The 19,799-nt window shown below is 42.4% G+C and overlaps 1 protein-coding gene across 8 annotated transcripts in view; it reads right to left on the bottom strand.

Annotated features, from left to right (window-relative positions):
- Nucleotides 1-19,799, bottom strand: part of col11a2 (collagen, type XI, alpha 2) — a 133,622-nt gene that overhangs the window by 28,665 nt on the left and 85,158 nt on the right. For all 8 annotated transcript variants that reach the window (XM_041226023.1, XM_041226022.1, XM_041226026.1 and 5 more), the window contains 13 exons: nt 19,035-19,142; nt 18,728-18,781; nt 16,700-16,753; nt 16,391-16,435; nt 15,768-15,821; nt 15,372-15,416; nt 15,214-15,267; nt 14,670-14,723; nt 14,044-14,097; nt 11,344-11,541; nt 6,604-6,657; nt 2,523-2,630; nt 1,947-2,054 (listed from right to left, as the gene is read on the bottom strand). In XM_041226023.1, coding sequence (XP_041081957.1) covers nt 1,947-2,054; nt 2,523-2,630; nt 6,604-6,657; nt 11,344-11,541; nt 14,044-14,097; nt 14,670-14,723; nt 15,214-15,267; nt 15,372-15,416; nt 15,768-15,821; nt 16,391-16,435; nt 16,700-16,753; nt 18,728-18,781; nt 19,035-19,142 — 990 coding nt within the window. The remainder of the gene's footprint in view (nt 1-1,946; nt 2,055-2,522; nt 2,631-6,603; nt 6,658-11,343; nt 11,542-14,043; nt 14,098-14,669; nt 14,724-15,213; nt 15,268-15,371; nt 15,417-15,767; nt 15,822-16,390; nt 16,436-16,699; nt 16,754-18,727; nt 18,782-19,034; nt 19,143-19,799) is intronic.

Below are 19,799 nucleotides of genomic sequence, written 5' to 3' on the forward strand. Positions count from 1 at the left end.
GAGCTGGTATCTGTGTATTCCAGTATGAGACTCATGTATTATTAGATACAGGGCTGGTATCTGTGTATTCCAGTATGAGACTCATGTATTATTAGATACAGGGCTGGTATCTGTGTATTCCAGTATGAGACTCATGTATTATTAGATACAGGGCTGGTATCTGTGTATTCCAGTATGAGACTCATGTATTATTAGATACAGGGCTGGTATCTGTGTATTCCAGTATGAGACTCATGTATTATTAGATACAGGGCTGGTATCTGTGTATTCCAGTATGAGACTCATGTATTATTAGATACAGGGCTGGTATCTGTGTATTCCAGTATGAGACTCATGTATTATTAGATACAGAGCTGGTATCTGTGTATTCCAGTATGAGACTCATGTATTATTAGATACAGGGCTGGTATCTGTGTATTCCAGTATGAGACTCATGTATTATTAGATACAGGGCTGGTATCTGTGTATTCCAGTATGAGACTCATGTATTATTAGATACAGAGCTGGTATCTGTGTATTCCAGTATGAGACTCATGTATTATTAGATACAGGGCTGGTATCTGTGTATTCCAGTATGAGACTCATGTATTATTAGATACAGGGCTGGTATCTGTGTATTCCAGTATGAGACTCATGTATTATTAGATACAGGGCTGGTATCTGTGTATTCCAGTATGAGACTCATGTATTATTAGATACAGGGCTGGTATCTGTGTATTCCAGTATGAGACTCATGTATTATTAGATACAGGGCTGGTATCTGTGTATTCCAGTATGAGACTCATGTATTATTAGATACAGGGCTGGTATCTGTGTATTCCAGTATGAGACTCATGTATTATTAGATACAGGGCTGGTATCTGTGTATTCCAGTATGAGACTCATGTATTATTAGATACAGAGCTGGTATCTGTGTATTCCAGTATGAGACTCATGTATTATTAGATACAGGGCTGGTATCTGTGTATTCCAGTATGAGACTCATGTATTATTAGATACAGAGCTGGTATCTGTGTATTCCAGTATGAGACTCATGTATTATTAGATACAGAGCTGGTATCTGTGTATTCCAGTATGAGACTCATGTATTATTAGATACAGAGCTGGTATCTGTGTATTCCAGTATGAGACTCATGTATTATTAGATACAGGGCTGGTATCTGTGTATTCCAGTATGAGACTCATGTATTATTAGATACAGGGCTGGTATCTGTGTATTCCAGTATGAGACTCATGTATTATTAGATACAGGGCTGGTATCTGTGTATTCCAGTATGAGACTCATGTATTATTAGATACAGGGCTGGTATCTGTGTATTCCAGTATGAGACTCATGTATTATTAGATACAGAGCTGGTATCTGTGTATTCCAGTATGAGACTCATGTATTATTAGATACAGGGCTGGTATCTGTGTATTCCAGTATGAGACTCATGTATTATTAGATACAGGGCTGGTATCTGTGTATTCCAGTATGAGACTCATGTATTATTAGATACAGGGCTGGTATCTGTGTATTCCAGTATGAGACTCATGTATTATTAGATACAGAGCTGGTATCTGTGTATTCCAGTATGAGACTCATGTATTATTAGATACAGGGCTGGTATCTGTGTATTCCAGTATGAGACTCATGTATTATTAGATACAGGGCTGGTATCTGTGTATTCCAGTATGAGACTCATGTATTATTAGATACAGGGCTGATATCTGTGTATTCCAGTATGAGACTCATGTATTATTAGATACAGAGCTGGTATCTGTGTATTCCAGTATGAGACTCGTATTATTAGATACAGAGCTGGTATCTGTGTATTCCAGTATGAGACTCATGTATTATTAGATACAGGGCTGGTACCTGTATATTCCAGTATGAGACTCATGTATTACTAGAGACTCATGCACTAGTGCTCTGCGAGTGTCACTACACTATTCGGGAGGGTTACCTTGTCTCCGTCCTCTCCTGGTGTCCCCAGGGGCCCCGCTGGCCCGGGCAGACCCACCAGACCCTGAACCCCGTCACGACCTGCAGGCCCAATTGGACCTTTCACTCCCTGTTAGAGGGGGGGAGAAGGGGGGAAGAGGGAGGAAGGAGGAGAGAGGGAGAGGAAGAGAGAGGGGGTATCAGACACACTGCAGTGGATAAACAGCACACAGGACTAAACAGAAAGTTAGGCACAACATTGCATAAAGTGTTTGGGTTTGATTAATCCTTCACCATGTGCTAGCCCCTGTATGAATGGCGCTGTGTGTGTAGTACTGTACTGTTAGTGCAATGTTGTTGTAGTGTGTGTGCAGTGAGTGTGTGGTGAGTGGGCAGTGAGTGAGCAGTGAGTGTGTAGTGAGTGTGCAGTGAGTGGGCAGAGTGTGTTTTGCTGTGGGTGTATAGTTAGTGTGCAGTGTGTGCAGTCAGTGTTTTGCTGTGTGTGTGCAGTCAGTGTGCAGTGAGTGTTCTGCTGTGTGTGTGCATTGTTTTAGTAGTAGTACTGTAGTAAGTGTGTATACAGTTGTTCAGTACTCACGGGAACTCCCTTCTCTCCAGCTGCTCCAGGAGGCCCCTGGGGGCCAGGTCTGCCTGGGGGGCCGATGGGACCACCCTGCCCTGCGGCACCTCGCTCACCAGCAGAGCCCTGCAGAGACACCAGCACATGAAGTGTTAAACACACAGGGTCAGACACAAAGTACACCCTGCACACTGTCTAATAATAATACAATCTATAGCAGAGATACACACACACCCTACACACTGTATAATAACACTATGTAACACAATTTTTGTTCCTGGGTAGTAAGTGTTATTTCCTAATTGCTTATGCCTCAAAAGTATAGAAAATGGCTATTATTCCCCACAAACTTTGCTTTTGTGACCAGGACAGTGATATTTCAAAATATCACTATTTCCAATGGGAAAATGGGAAAATGTGTGTCTTTTCGTTCACATAAAGTCAGAAAAAAACAACATATGAATCCAAATTAACATGTATTTATACTAAAGTAATACAAAGATGGCTACAAAAGATTTAGAAGTGATTAGTTTTTCGAGATTTACAATTATACAGTAAATACAGTATAATCATAAATACAGTATAATCGTAAATCTCGAAAAACTACTCACTTCTAAAAAAAATGTTTTGTTACACAGTGTAATCAAATCTCTAACAGAGATACACACACACCCTGCACACTGTATAATAATAATACAATCTATAACAGAGATACACACACACCCTGCACACTGTATAATAATCAAATCTCTAACAGAGATACACACGCACCCTGCACACTGTATAATAATAATACAATCTATAACAGAGATACACACACACCCTGCACACTGTATAATAATCAAATCTCTAACAGAGATACACACACATCCTGCACACTGTATAATAATAATACAATCTATAACAGAGATACACACACACCCTACACACTGTATAATAATCAAATCTCTAACAGAGATACACACACAGCCTGCACACTGTATAATAATCAAATCTCTAACAGAGATACACACACACCCTGCACACTGTATAATAATAATACAGTCTATAACAGATACACACATGGGTTAAACATGCAACACACACACACACCACACACAGACTCACAGACTCACGCACACACACTACACACACAAACTCACACACAGATTCACACACTCCACACACACAGATAAGAAGGTTTACAAACAAGAGGAGGCCATTCAGCCCGTCTTGCTCGTTTGGTTGTTAGTGGCTTATTTATCCCAGAATCTCATCAAGCAGCTTCTTGAAGGATCCCAGGGTTCAGCTTCAACAACATTACTGGGGAGTTGGTTCCAGATTCCCACAATTATCTGTGGAAAAAAGTGCCTCCTATTTTCTGTTCCGAATGCCCCTTTATCTAATCTCCATTTGTGACCCCTGGTCCTTGTTTCTTTTTTTCAGGTCGAAAAAGTCCCTTGAGTCGACATTGTCAATACCTTTTAGAATTCTGAATGCTTGAATCAGATCACTGCGTAGTCTTCTTTGTAAAGACTGAATAGATTCAATTATTTTAGCCTGTCTGCACATGACATGCCTTTTAAACCCAAAATAATTCTGGTCGCTCTTCTTTGCACTCTTTCTACAGCAGCAATATCCTTTTTTTAGCGAGGTGACTAGAACTGAACACAATATTCTAGATGAGGTTTTGTTAATGCATTGTAAAGTTTTAACATTACTTCCCTTGATTTAATTCAACACTTTTAAGCATTTGTTGGCCTTTTTTTAGTTTCCCAACATTGTCTAGATGAAGACATTTCTGATTCAACATAAACTCCTAGGTCTTTTTCACAAATTAATTATTCAATTTCAGTGTCTCCCAATAAATGCACATTTTTATTGCCTGTGCGCAGTACCTTACACTTTTCTATATTAAATGTCATGTGTCTGCCCAGTTCTGAATGCTGTCTAGATTATTTTAAATTCCCTTTGCTGCTGCACCGGTGCTTGTCACTCCTCCTATTTTTGTGTCATCTGCAAATTTAATAAGTTTGCTTACTATATCAAAATCATTAACGTAGATTAGGAATAGCAGAGGACCTAATACTGACCTCTGTGGTACTCCACTGGTTACCTTGTTCTATTTTGAGGTTTCTCTCTAATCAGTACTTCCTGTTTTCTACATGTTAACCATTCCCTGATCCATATGCATGCACACACACACTGTTGCAGATACCTTGCACTGGCTAGTACACTATCATTGACCCGGAAGGGAAAGACGTGGCAGCCGCGGATTGGAGGAGCGGTTGCATTGGTTAACCAAGGGGTCATGACTGATGGTACAAAAGGGGGCGTAGTGAAGTGGTTAAGCGTGAAGTGTTTTGTTTGTTTTCTCATTATTAAACATACTGTTTGTTGGTTTCTAGATGGCTGACATGATCCGGAGCTGTCGCCAGAGACCAGCACAAACCTGGACTACACTGCACTTTGATTCACGAATAACTGTATTTACATCACGAGCACTCCAGCACTCACTGTGGGCTTGTGTTTGTGTTTTGTGTTACGTGAGGGTGTTTAAGATCAGGACTATTATTTCAGGACCAACCCGTGGATTAAAACAGAGCAACACACGCCGCTGTATTGCCTGTTAGCATTGTTATTGTTTGCTGTACTTGGGTCATCAGACCAAGTGGATTACAAAATAAAACATCATTGCACCTGGATTATCGTTATCTGTCTGTTTACTGATCACCACAGCACTCCTGCACCTGTACACCACTTTGCCAAATGCTATTAACAATTATAGAATATGATTAGACATAATAAGACTGTTATTATACACTTTGGCCATTGTTTTTTTTGCCATGGTGTATAATCAGTTATAACGGATATGGGGCCTCATTTACTAAAGGGCACTAAATACATAAAGTAGGGAACCTAACGTGCACAATAAATAGTAATACACTGCAATGTACTGCTCTATTTAGTAACAGAGAATGCATTCATTTATGTGCATGCGAGTGATAATGTAATGCACACAATAGTGTCCAAGCCTACACATCACCACCTTCACATAAAAAGCCCCAGCAGTCCAGGCGTATCTTCTGGCAGTAGCTTATTGTGAAGGTGGAGGTGGCTTACATTGACTGAAAATGAGCAAATCAGCAGACTCAGCACTCAGCAGCAGCAGGGGACCGGCAGAGGCAACGTAAAGTGAAACTGCACTGCTTACCTTTTAATTTTACAATACACGCATTCCTTGCCTGATGTAAAAAAAAAATTAAAAAAAGAAGAACAAAGGCTTTTTCCTTTCTCCTTTAACGCATATGCACTAAAACCCATGTTGAGCAATGGCATACTTTTCTTTTTGTTCTTGTTACTGGAGAAATACTGATTGATGAGATGTGCTATGGATGCCAGTTTTACTGTCAGCAAAGACATTGTGGGTAGGATTTTCAAAAGTTTGTAAATGATAACTCCAGTGTTAAGCAAGAAATCGGTATGAAGTTTGGCATTTTCAGGTGGTTGTTATGCCTGTTTCATTATTAAATAATCATCCGAATGTGATTTCTGAAATTAACTGTCATAATTTATCAGGAGTTAATTTACACTTGGAAAAGGAGGGTTTTAATTAATGAAAGATTATAACTCACCGTACAGAAATTGAACAGACCGTGGCTGTGACGCCGACGATACAGACACTACCTAGATAATTCAATATTTGTAGTTATGGAAATATTTTAGACTTTTCTATACTTCTGGTTATGCGTTAGATTTGTTCACTTGTTTTAACAATTTGTAACGTTAAGCCCGGAACACACTGCCCGATAACAGTGCAGGAAGTGATTCATGGATGCATAAAGTACAGTGGCAATGGGGTGAATCAATAGGCAAAAGGAGAAGGCTATGGCAGTAATACATATCTACAATTGTGGCAAGAACTTAAGGCGATGTGATCGTGAAAACCACATATGACTGGAGACATGCATTCATTCTCTCTCTCTCTCTCTCTCTCTCTCTCTCTCTCTATATATATATATATATATATATATATATATATATATATATATATATATCTATATATTAAACACACACACACACACACTATTCTGTTTTGTTATAAAGTTTCGTGACTCACCGCAGGCCCGGGGGGTCCAGCTGGTCCTTCATTACCCTTCAGCCCCATGCCGCCCTGCGGAGAGAAAGGAGAGGGAGGGGGAGAGGGAAGAGAATTCATTAAATACTGATACCAGCAGGATCATGAACATCCCAACTGCACTGCCAACGCTCCAAAATAAAATATTCACTTATTATTGAACTTGTACGCTCTGAGCTGAGTCAGGCTAGCTATAATAACACACTCTGAGCTGGGTCAGGCTAGCTATAATAACACACTCTGAGCTGGGTCAGGCTAGCTGTAATATCACACTCTGAGCTGGGTCAGGCTAGCTATAATATCACTCTGAGCTGGGTCAGGCTAGCTATAATAACACACTCTGAGCTGGGTCAGGCTAGCTATAATAACACACTCTGAGCTGGGTCAGGCTAGCTATAATAACACACTCTGAGCTGGGTCAGGCTAGCTATAATAACACACTCTGAGCTGGGTCAGGCTAGCTATAATAACACACTCTGAGCTGGGTCAGGCTAGCTATAATAACACACTCTGAGCTGGGTCAGGCTAGCTATAATAACACACTCTGAGCTGGGTCAGGCTAGCTATAATAACACACTCTGAGCTGGGTCAGGCTAGCTATAATAACACACTCTGAGCTGGGTCAGGCTAGCTATAATAACACACTCTGAGCTGGGTCAGGCTAGCTATAATAACACACTCTGAGCTGGGTCAGGCTAGCTATAATAACACACTCTGAGCTGGGTCAGGCTAGCTATAATAACACACTCTGAGCTGGGTCAGGCTAGCTATAATAACACACTCTGAGCTGGGTCAGGCTAGCTATAATAACACACTCTGAGCTGGGTCAGGCTAGCTATAATAACACACTCTGAGCTGGGTCAGGCTAGCTATAATAACACACTCTGAGCTGGGTCAGGCTAGCTATAATAACACACTCTGAGCTGGGTCAGGCTAGCTATAATAACACACTCTGAGCTGGGTCAGGCTAGCTATAATAACACACTCTGAGCTGGGTCAGGCTAGCTATAATATCACTCTGAGCTGGGTCAGGCTAGCTATAATAACACACTCTGAGCTGGGTCAGGCTAGCTATAATAACACACTCTGAGCTGGGTCAGGCTAGCTATAATAACACACTCTGAGCTGGGTCAGGCTAGCTATAATAACACACTCTGAGCTGGGTCAGGCTAGCTATAATAACACACTCTGAGCTGGGTCAGGCTAGCTATAATAACACACTCTGAGCTGGGTCAGGCTAGCTATAATAACACACTCTGAGCTGGGTCAGGCTAGCTATAATAACACACTCTGAGCTGGGTCAGGCTAGCTATAATAACACACTCTGAGCTGGGTCAGGCTAGCTATAATAACACACTCTGAGCTGGGTCAGGCTAGCTATAATAACACACTCTGAGCTGGGTCAGGCTAGCTATAATAACACACTCTGAGCTGGGTCAGGCTAGCTATAATAACACACTCTGAGCTGGGTCAGGCTAGCTATAATAACACACTCTGAGCTGGGTCAGGCTAGCTATAATAACACACTCTGAGCTGGGTCAGGCTAGCTATAATAACACACTCTGAGCTGGGTCAGGCTAGCTATAATAACACACTCTGAGCTGGGTCAGGCTAGCTATAATAACACACTCTGAGCTGGGTCAGGCTAGCTATAATAACACACTCTGAGCTGGGTCAGGCTAGCTATAATAACACACTCTGAGCTGGGTCAGGCTAGCTATAATAACACACTCTGAGCTGGGTCAGGCTAGCTATAATATCACTCTGAGCTGGGTCAGGCTAGCTATAATAACACACTCTGAGCTGGGTCAGGCTAGCTATAATAACACACTCTGAGCTGGGTCAGGCTAGCTATAATAACACACTCTGAGCTGGGTCAGGCTAGCTATAATAACACACTCTGAGCTGGGTCAGGCTAGCTATAATAACACACTCTGAGCTGGGTCAGGCTAGCTATAATAACACACTCTGAGCTGGGTCAGGCTAGCTATAATAACACACTCTGAGCTGGGTCAGGCTAGCTATAATAACACACTCTGAGCTGGGTCAGGCTAGCTATAATAACACACTCTGAGCTGGGTCAGGCTAGCTATAATAACACACTCTGAGCTGGGTCAGGCTAGCTATAATAACACACTCTGAGCTGGGTCAGGCTAGCTATAATAACACACTCTGAGCTGGGTCAGGCTAGCTATAATAACACACTCTGAGCTGGGTCAGGCTAGCTATAATAACACACTCTGAGCTGGGTCAGGCTAGCTATAATATCACACTCTGAGCTGGGTCAGGCTAGCTATAATAACACACTCTGAGCTGGGTCAGGCTAGCTATAATAACACACTCTGAGCTGGGTCAGGCTAGCTATAATAACACACTCTGAGCTGGGTCAGGCTAGCTATAATAACACACTCTGAGCTGGGTCAGGCTAGCTATAATAACACACTCTGAGCTGGGTCAGGCTAGCTATAATAACACACTCTGAGCTGGGTCAGGCTAGCTATAATAACACACTCTGAGCTGGGTCAGGCTAGCTATAATAACACACTCTGAGCTGGGTCAGGCTAGCTATAATAACACACTCTGAGAAGGGTCAGGCTAGCTATAATAACACACTCTGAGCTGGGTCAGGCTAGCTATAATAACACACTCTGAGCTGGGTCAGGCTAGCTATAATAACACACTCTGAGCTGGGTCAGGCTAGCTATAATAACACACTCTGAGCTGGGTCAGGCTAGCTATAATAACACACTCTGAGCTGGGTCAGGCTAGCTATAATAACACACTCTGAGCTGGGTCAGGCTAGCTATAATAACTCACTCTGAGCTGGGTCAGGCTAGCTATAATAACACACTGTGATCTGGGTCAGGCTAGCTATAATAACATACTCTGAGCTGGGTCAGGCTAGCTATAATAACACACTCTGAGCTGGGTCAGGCTAGCTATAATAACACACTCTGAGCTGGGTCAGGCTAGCTATAATATCACACTGAGCTGTGTCAGGCTAGCTGTAATATCACACTCTGAGCTGGGTCAGGCTAGCTATAATATCACACTCTGAGCTATGTCAGGCTAGCTGTAATATCACACTCTGAGCTGGGTCAGGCTAGCTATAATATTACACTCTGAGCTGGGTCAGGCTAGCTATAATAACACACTCTGAGAAGGGTCAGGCTAGCTATAATAACACACTCTGAGCTGGGTCAGGCTAGCTATAATAACACACTCTGAGCTGGGTCAGGCTAGCTATAATAACACACTCTGAGCTGGGTCAGGCTAGCTATAATAACACTCTGAGCTGGGTCAGGCTAGCTATAATAACACACTCTGAGCTGGGTCAGGCTAGCTATAATAACACACTCTGAGCTGGGTCAGGCTAGCTATAATAACACACTCTGAGCTGGGTCAGGCTAGCTATAATAACACACTCTGAGCTGGGTCAGGCTAGCTATAATAACACACTCTGAGCTGGGTCAGGCTAGCTATAATAACACACTCTGAGCTGGGTCAGGCTAGCTATAATAACACTCTGAGCTGGGTCAGGCTAGCTATAATAACACACTCTGAGAAGGGTCAGGCTAGCTATAATATCACTCTGAGCTCGGTCAGGCTAGCTATAATAACACACTCTGAGAAGGGTCAGGCTAGCTATAATATCACTCTGAGCTGGGTCAGGCTAGCATAATAACACACTCTGAGCTGGGTCAGGCTAGCTATAATAACACACTCTGAGCTGGGTCAGGCTAGCTATAATAACACACTCTGAGCTGGGTCAGGCTAGCTATAATAACACACTCTGAGCTGGGTCAGGCTAGCTATAATAACACACTCTGAGCTGGGTCAGGCTAGCTATAATAACACACTCTGAGCTGGGTCAGGCTAGCTATAATAACACACTCTGAGCTGGGTCAGGCTAGCTATAATAACATACTCTGAGCTGGGTCAGGCTAGCTATAATAACACACTCTGAGCTGGGTCAGGCTACCTGTAATAACACACTATGAGAAGGGTCAGGCTAGCTATAATATCACACTGAGCTATGTCAGGCTACCTGTAATATCACACTCTGAGCTGGGTCAGGCTAGCTATAATATCACACTGAGCTATGTCAGGCTAGCTGTAATATCACACTCTGAGCTGGGTCAGGCTAGCATAATATCACACTCTGAGCTGGGTCAGGCTAGCTATAATAACACACTCTGAGCTGGGTCAGGCTAGCTATAATAACACACTCTGAGCTGGGTCATATATATACAACGTGTATATTTTCATAGATCATGCTATTTAATGGCTCTTATTTGAGACGCTACCTTGTATTCATTTTTAACCCCAATGGCAGAAGGACCAGGCAAACCGCTCTGCTCTAAGTGATGTGATGCCACCACGCTGCTTAAAGCACATCCAGAACTTCATCTAAGAAAAGTAATTCTCCCTGAATGCAGCTGCTGGGAACATTCTTTCTTATTCACTGTACTTGTTATATTAACAGAACGCTTCATTTATTGTTTATTACATTACATGTAAAATTACAAGCAACCCTTTCGGGGCTCGTCCAGGTTAGAAAATGAACACACTGCGCAGTTAACGCTGGTTCCATGTCAGCTGGTAATCTCCCAGGCTCGGGGCAAGACCAATGATACAAAGCAATGTGCTGTGTGGAGAGTGGCTTGTTGTTTGGAAGGTTGATGTAGACGAGTGGGTGTTTATCAGTGCAGCGCTCCTCACCGCTGTGCCCGGAAGACCCCTCTCTCCAGGGAAACCCCTCAGTCCTGGTGGTCCGTCCTTGCCTGGGGCCCCCATGGGGCCTGGATCTCCCTTGGTGCCCTCCTTCCCTGAAGCACCTGGCAGGCCCTGCTCTCCGGGGGGTCCTGAGGGGCCCGGGTGCCCTCGCTCTCCCAACGGACCGCTCTCTCCGGAGGGGCCCTGTGGGGAAGTCATACAGCCAGCAGTGAGTAATACCACACACACCGGTCTGTAAAACCACACACACACACACACACACCGGTCAGTAATACCACACACAGTGGCGAGTCATAGGATTACAGACACCGTTCACTCAGGGATGCAAAACACAGCCAGTGGTCAGTCAAAGGAATACAGCAAATGGTCAGACATTGCAATATAGACACTGGTCACTGCCATAGTATTGACTACTTATAGTAACACTGTCTTCCTAATTCAGCAATCTCTGATCTACACTGAGCTGTACTGACGAGTTATAGCTGAGGTTGCGTTTATGCAGAATTCTGCACTATATACCCAGGACATTTTAATAAAACACAAAAAAATAACAGCAGTGTGTTTTTAATCCCTATCCAATAATTTTTAATTAAATAATAAAAGTAGTGTTATGCAATGCAACGTGTAACAATGCTTCCACTGCTTCCTGCATCCTCTTTAAAAAAAAAAAAAAAAAAAAAAAAAAAGCCGCGGAGTTCTCAGTATCCCATGTAGCACTGCGCAAGTCCCTGGTATTAGAGAGATTCAGTAATCTGTATCGGAGCTACTTACCTGTTGAAATGTAATTATTGAATCAATTATCCAGTATTTATATCGATCGAAAAATCGATTTTCGATCTAATCGTAGCAGCCCTATACGATGATTTTTACATCGTGAACGGGGGATTTTCAGAAGAAAACGTTTCATGGTAAGCTTGTCTTTATGTCTATTTCTCCCATTATTTATTTATACTGTGTACTGTTTTGCATGTTAACTTCGATAATCTGAAATAGTTACATTGAAAAATAATATAAATATGTTGATGCAATATGTAAAAACGCAGATGCTATGGTTAAAAATGCAGATTTTGAGATGGTATGCTTTTTACAAATGCACATTTTTAAAGGCTAGCGCGACCTCTGGTTATAGTAACAGTATCTTCATTTAGCTTCTGCACCGTATTGAGCAGCTAAACTAATCCAGTGTCTTTGTTACAGAGCAGTGACTGGTGTACATTGAGCTGTATTTACTAGCTAAATCAATGCAGTGTCTGTTACACAGCAGTGACTGGTGTACATTGAGCTGTATGGACTAGCTAAATCAATGCAATGTCTGTTACACAGCAGTGACTGGTCTGCATTGAGCTGTATTGACTAGCTAAATCAATGCAATGTCTGTTACACAGCAGTGACTGGTCTACAATGAGCTGTATTGACTAGCTAAATCAATGCAATGTCTGTTACACAGCAGTGACTGGTGTACATTGAGCTGTATGGACTAGCTAAATCAATGCAGTGTCTGTTACACAGCAGTGACTGGTCTACACTGAGCTGTTAACTAGCTAAATCAATGCAATGTCTGTTACACAGCAGTGACTGGTGTACATTGAGCTGTATGGACTAGCTAAATCAATGCAATGTCTGTTACACAGCAGTGACTGGTGTACATTGAGCTGTATGGACTAGCTAAATCAATGCAATGTCTGTTACACAGCAGTGACTGGTCTACATTGAGCTGTATGGACTAGCTAAATCAATGCAATGTCTGTTACACAGCAGTGACTGGTCTACATTGAGCTGTATGGACTAGCTAAATCAATGCAGTGTCTGTTACACAGCAGTGACTGGTCTACACTGAGCTGTATGGACTAGCTAAATCAATGCAATGTCTGTTACACAGCAGTGACTGGTGTACATTGAGCTGTATGGACTAGCTAAATCAATGCAGTGTCTGTTACACAGCAGTGACTGGTCTACATTGAGCTGTATGGACTAGCTAAATCAATGCAGTGTCTGTTACACAGCAGTGACTGGTCTACACTGAGCTGTTAACTAGCTAAATCAATGCAATGTCTGTTACACAGCAGTGACTGGTCTACATTGAGCTGTATTGACTAGCTAAATCAATACAATGTCTGTTACACAGCAGTGACTGGTCTACATTGAGCTGTATGGACTAGCTAAATCAATGCAATGTCTGTTACACAGCAGTCACTGGTCTGCATTGAGCTGTATTGACTAGCTAAATCAATGCAATGTCTGTTACACAGCAGTGACTGGTCTGCATTGAGCTGTATGGACTAGCTAAATCAATGCAATGTCTGTTACACAGCAGTGACTGGTCTGCATTGAGCTGTATTGACTAGCTAAATCAATGCAATGTCTGTTACACAGCAGTGACTGGTCTACATTGAGCTGTATGGACTAGCTAAATCAATGCAATGTCTGTTACACAGCAGTGACTGGTCAACACTGAGCTGTATGGACTAGCTAAATCAATGCAGTGTCTGTTACACAGCAGTGACTGGTCTACACTGAGCTGTTAACTAGCTAAATCAATGCAATGTATGTTACGCAGCAGTGACTGGTCTACATTGAGCTGTACTGACTAGCTAAATCAATGCAATGGCTGTTACACAGCAGTCTAATACCTAATAAAGGATACCTACTAGCTACCCAAATGCTTGAGCTCAAACCCAAACTCACCTGGGGTCCCACTACTCCAGGGGGTCCTGGTGGGCCAGTCTTGCCTTGGAAACCCTAGAGAGAAGAGAGACAGGGTGAGAGAGAAGGTCAGAGAGGGTCAAGAGAGGGTGAAAGAGGGTGAAACTCCCAAAGTAAATACTTCATTTTTGGCCATCGCTTGTAGTTCACATTTTATAGACATTGATTTCATTGGGTACAAGTTAAAAAGTCTTCTAAAACTGCAAATGATTAGAAATGTACTATCAGTGGGTCGGTGTCTCAGTTGTTGGAAAAGTCGACACATTTTCAAAGACACAGAACATTGAGATCTCTGATTAAGACTTCAGTGAGACACTAGGCTAGATTCTCAAAGCTAGTTACTCCAAAATGTCATTAACATAATTTTGTCAGATAGGACAAATCAGATCTGTCAAATCAGCACAAATTTGACAGTTACCAAATCAGAAATAAACAGTTCTGACATTCGGGGTGTGCGAGTAGTCTCAAGGTCTTTCTTGTTAGTTTAGAATTGGAAATTATGTTTTTTCCCTTTTAGACAAAAGTAATTATAATGGCAATTTGGAGTAAAGCACCCTGTCTTGCTTGATAATGAGGGGGGGCAGGGGTGAAGTGGACACTGGACTCACCACTTCTCCTCTCTGTCCTGGGTGTCCAGGCAGCCCGTCCTTTCCACTGGGTCCCTGGAAACAAGAGCACATAGAGAGCAGCAGGTTAGACACAAAGAGACACTGAGACACTGAATACTGCACTGATACTGTCAAACCTGAAACATACCACTCCACAGAGGAGCTGGGTTAGAGACTGTGACAGGCATCAGGCATATATGTATAGAGTCCTGTACAGGGTGCTGTACAATACAAGCATCCACGATTGAGAGGTCAGAGGGGATACCCAGGAGTGGGCTGACTGACCGCTCCAGGGATGAGACAGGCTGATGCATTCCTGCTTTAGTAAGACACACCTACAGCTATGGACAGAATTTTAGGATTGAGAAATAATTTTAAAAATACTATATTTGAAAGTGACGCCTTTCCATCTGATACAGACTATGTTATACAAGCTTTCTTTTTCCAGCTCTCAGCTACAAGCCATCTGATAGGCTGTCATTTAGGTGATAGCAATGCCACAGAGACTGATGGCTGCATCTCATCTACATGGCTCTGTACTCACCGGGGGCCCCTTCGGTCCTGGGAATCCATTGGGTCCTTGAGGTCCTGGCAGACCCTGCGGAGAGAAACGCAGTCAGAGAATCAGAACCTCTGGAGTCGAGGGACCTGGAGAGAAAACCTGGAGACTGGTCTGAACTTGAGAACAGCAGCGTTACTCACCCTCTCTCCTGGTGGACCAGCTGGGCCATCACTGCCAGATGTACCCTGATATATGAGAGAGAGCGAGAGAGAGAGAGAGAGAGAGAGAGAGAGAGAGAGATTACTGAGTATTATAAGAAATAACAATAATAAAACACATCAATAGAGCAGAGTAAGTTCAGCCTCTGTTCCCCGTTGGAATTGTATTACAAACGAGAGGAGGCCAGTTTTAATATTATTTCTATATACTCTGGTCCACTTTTGTGTTTTATTTTGTTGGAAGCAATCCGTGACATGTGGAAAGGTATGCATTGTTCTTTTCGTGGGGTCACATTTGAGTTCAGTTTTTAATGTGGGGACTTTGTCCCCTCCCCAACCCACACTGACAGCAGCCCCCGTGTGGTGCATGACTTTCACCTTAGCCCCTGGTTTGCCTGTGGCCCCTCTGGGTCCCCTCTGTCCCCTGGGGCCCTGTGCAAAAGAAAAGGAAAATACAAGTTTATTAACATACAGTTGTTTCAGCAATAGTCATGATGAAGTCATATGTGTGTTGTGCATACACACGATGTACAGTGAATAAATGGCATGTGATAATAATAACTGCATCATGTGCTTTATACAATGCAATACTGCTGTTCCTTCATCAAATTGATGGTGTCTAAATATGCATTGCTTGAAAATCGCTATTGGAATACAAAGCTGTGGATAGGGATTCACATTAAATACATACACACACACTCACTGTGCTGTGACTGTGACCTATATTATTATTATTATTGAACCTGGAACCTCTTGGTAACAAGCCCCTTTCTTTAACCACTGAATCACCAAGCCTCCTATATAACACAGATCCACACACAACCCCTGCACTGTGACCTATATAACACAGATCCACACACTCCCTGCACTGTGACCTATATAACACAGATCCACACACTCCCTGCACTGTGACAGTGACCTATATAACAGGACTCTGCTGCAACACTGTGCTCTGCTGTATTAACTGTGCTGCTGATCTGTAATGTATAGAGATGCCGTACCGTTGGTCCCCTCTGACCTCTAGGTCCAGTTTTTCCAATCAAACCCTGAAAATAAAAAAGATAAAACACAAAGTCAGCAGAAGCCCCTGGCTTAATAAAGCCCATTTCAACACTGTACACATCTCAACGGTGTAATTTGTGGAGAGTTCTAGCATTGAATAACTGGTGCTAAGTGTGTTTTATTAACCTGCTGTATAAACACATTGATACTGGCTTCTCACTGAAATGTATGTTGCAATATCCTCTGACAGACACTCTGACTGTTTCCACATCTCATGTGATCTCTTATAAGACACGTGGTTTACTCACCCGCGCTCCCTTCTCTCCGTTTGTCCCGGGGAACCCTGGGAAACCGAGTGAACCCTGGGAAAAACAAAAGCAAGGCAAGTTCCGTTATCCAGCTGCAAGCTGCTGCCTTTCAATATAAATCACATGTCAGAAATCAACCAATCACACTGAAGTATTTCCCCAATTTCCAGTGCATCTTGTCGTGTGTACAGATGCCATCCCTTCCATAGAGGACCACACCCAACTCACACCCGGACCTGGGCTCAGTTTGCAATTACAGTTAGAATTACAGCAGGATTGCTTATTGAAATTGCAATCAGTTCCAATGCTATTGTGTTCAATTACAGTAACAATGATGCTGCAGTAATTAGCAGTATAATTACAATTGCACACATTTACTCTAAATAACCAGCAATAATCACAGCTACAAATACACAAACATACTAGAGAACTTTACCCAATCTGAACTGACCCAGGTCTGATTCCATGCAATTCATTATGAACTGCACGAAACAAAAAAAAACCACACACACACACACACACACCTGCTACCTTCTGTAAAATGGATCATCCTAGTAACTTTAACATTTTTATTAACTTGACACTAGTTTCTCCCATGAAAATATTACTGAAATTGCAAATAGAAAAGTGCTTTTGTTTTTGATGAACAGTCTCCCCATGACACGGCACCTCCAGGCCTGTGGCAGGGACTGTGGCAGCTGAGTCTGGACTGAACCGTTTCACTAGCAGGGGAAGGGGGATAAAAGCTGTTTTACCAAAAGATTCCTCAGTACATGTACGATCATTCGGTGGCTGAAATTGCTGTACAGGGCTCAAATGTCCTCAGAACATCCACGTGAAACAAGAAAAGTAAGCAGAAAAAAGTGATCAAGTACTTTATCTAGTTGCACTGACTGACTACTAGAACAAAAAGATTTTACTGTTCATTTGCTCATGTAATTATGTGTAGTAATGCTGGTACAGAATGTAATGTATGTATTACTGTTACCGTGTGCCATGTAGCATGCAGTGATTGCCTGTTTTCTATACTGTATCTGTAAACAATACAGTACATTTAAATGCTTATTACAGTTACACTATCTGTTTTTTTCTGTGTGATTCTCAATGTATTGCTGCCCTCTTTATAACCTAGAGGATTTATATTGGACCCTGACGCCCCTGATAAATCTCTCGCTATATTGCGGCCCTCGATATACAGTGGATTTATATATTGACACTGACACCCTTGATATATGGAGTGGGTGGTACAGTGTGTGTTTGTGTTTGTGGCTTCCCATATAAAAATGATTTGATTGATTGATGAGTGAATATCAGGCTCAGTGTGACTGACTGATGAGTGAGAGAGTATCAGTCTCAGTGTGATTGATCGATGAGTATCAGGCTCAATATGATGGATTGATTGATGAGAGAGTATCTGGCTCAGTATGATTGACTGATTAATGAGTGCGTATTGGGCTCAGTGTGACTGATTGATGAGTATCAGTCTCAGTGTGGTTGATTGATGAGTGAGTATTGGGCTCAGTGTGATTGATTGATGAGTGAGTATTGGCCTCAGTGTGATTGATTGATTGATAAGAGAGTATCAGTCTCAGCGTGATTGATTGAGAGTGAGTATCAGACTCAGTGTGATTGATTGGTGAGAGTATTGGGCTCAGTGTGATTGATTGATGAGTGAGTATTGGCCTCAGTGTGATGATTGATTGATAAGAGTGTATCAGTCTCAGCATGATTGATTGAGAGTGAGTATCAGACTCAGTGTGATTGATTGATTGATGAGTATCAGTCTCAGTGTGATTGATTGATGAGTGAGTATTGGGCTCAGTGTGATTGACTGATGAGTGAGTATTGGGCTCAGTGTGATTGATTGATTGATGAGAGAGTATCAGTCTCAGTGTGATTGACTGATGAGTGAGTATTGGGCTCAGTGTGATTGATTGATGAGAGAGTGTCAGTCTCAGTGTGATTGATTGATGAGTATCAGTCTGAGCGTGATTGATTGACAAGAGAACATCAATCTCAATGTCTCACCTTGGGGCCTTGTCTCCCCGGGTATCCAGGCAGACCAGGGACTCCCAGTTTACCCTGGAAAAGAACCACAGCGTTGAAAATACAGTTCATTCAGGCACATTAATTAAAAGACTGATATTTCAGTTTCTACAGAATGGTTTAAAATCTGTAGCCTTTTTATTAACTAGTCAAAACCAGCCAACTGTTATCTTTTTAATAATAATAATAATAATAATAATAATAATAATAATAATAATAATTCCTCCTGTTTTAAAAGTACTCCTCCAGTGTATTGTGCTATAACCCCCCCCCGCATGCTTCTCCTTACCTTCTCTCCGACCAGTCCTATTGGACCCAGTTCCCCTGGGGGTCCGACTCTGCCTTTGGGACCCTCCGGACCGTCCTCCCCTCTCTGACCAGGCACACCGAGCTCCCCCTGCAACCAGACAGGGACACTGATAATTCCAATGGGAAACCGGGCAAATTTGTGTCTTTTCGCTCACATAAAGTCAGAAAAAAAACAACATATGAATCCAAATTAACATGTATTTATACTAAAGTAATACAAAAATGATTACAAAAGATTTAGAAGTGAGTAGTTTTTCGAGATTTCCAATTACACTGTAAATTTACAGTATAGCTCTTTTCAGCTTGCTGACTCTGAGTCTGTCTCGCTTACTATTGTTATTTATTACTTTGAGAGCTGATTGTTATTACCTGTACATTTTGTTACTTGTACTAACATTTGCTTTTCTTTCTTTCAGAGAGAAACACGAGGTGTGTGTGTGTTGGTCGTGGGCCAGACAGAACATTACAGCAGCGATCTTTTTAGATCATAGTCTACTAGACACACAGCAGTGGTCTTTATTAGAAAATAGTTTTTTCCCTGTGTGTTGGCTTAGATCTCCCGTTCTAAATTTTAATCAGGTTTTCTGAAGGATTAATCCCCAAGTGTGTCTCACCCTACCCTCGCAGCGACACGCGCACCCGTGCACCCCGTGCATATGTAGCCGAAAAAATGCCCCCAGAGGACCCGCATGAAATCTGTGTTTCATGCCTGGGTCCAGAACATGCTGCTTTGCCTCTAACCGAC

Source organism: Polyodon spathula, chromosome 24 (assembly GCF_017654505.1).
Source record: "Polyodon spathula isolate WHYD16114869_AA chromosome 24, ASM1765450v1, whole genome shotgun sequence".
In the NCBI taxonomy this organism is placed as follows: domain Eukaryota; kingdom Metazoa; phylum Chordata; class Actinopteri; order Acipenseriformes; family Polyodontidae; genus Polyodon; species Polyodon spathula.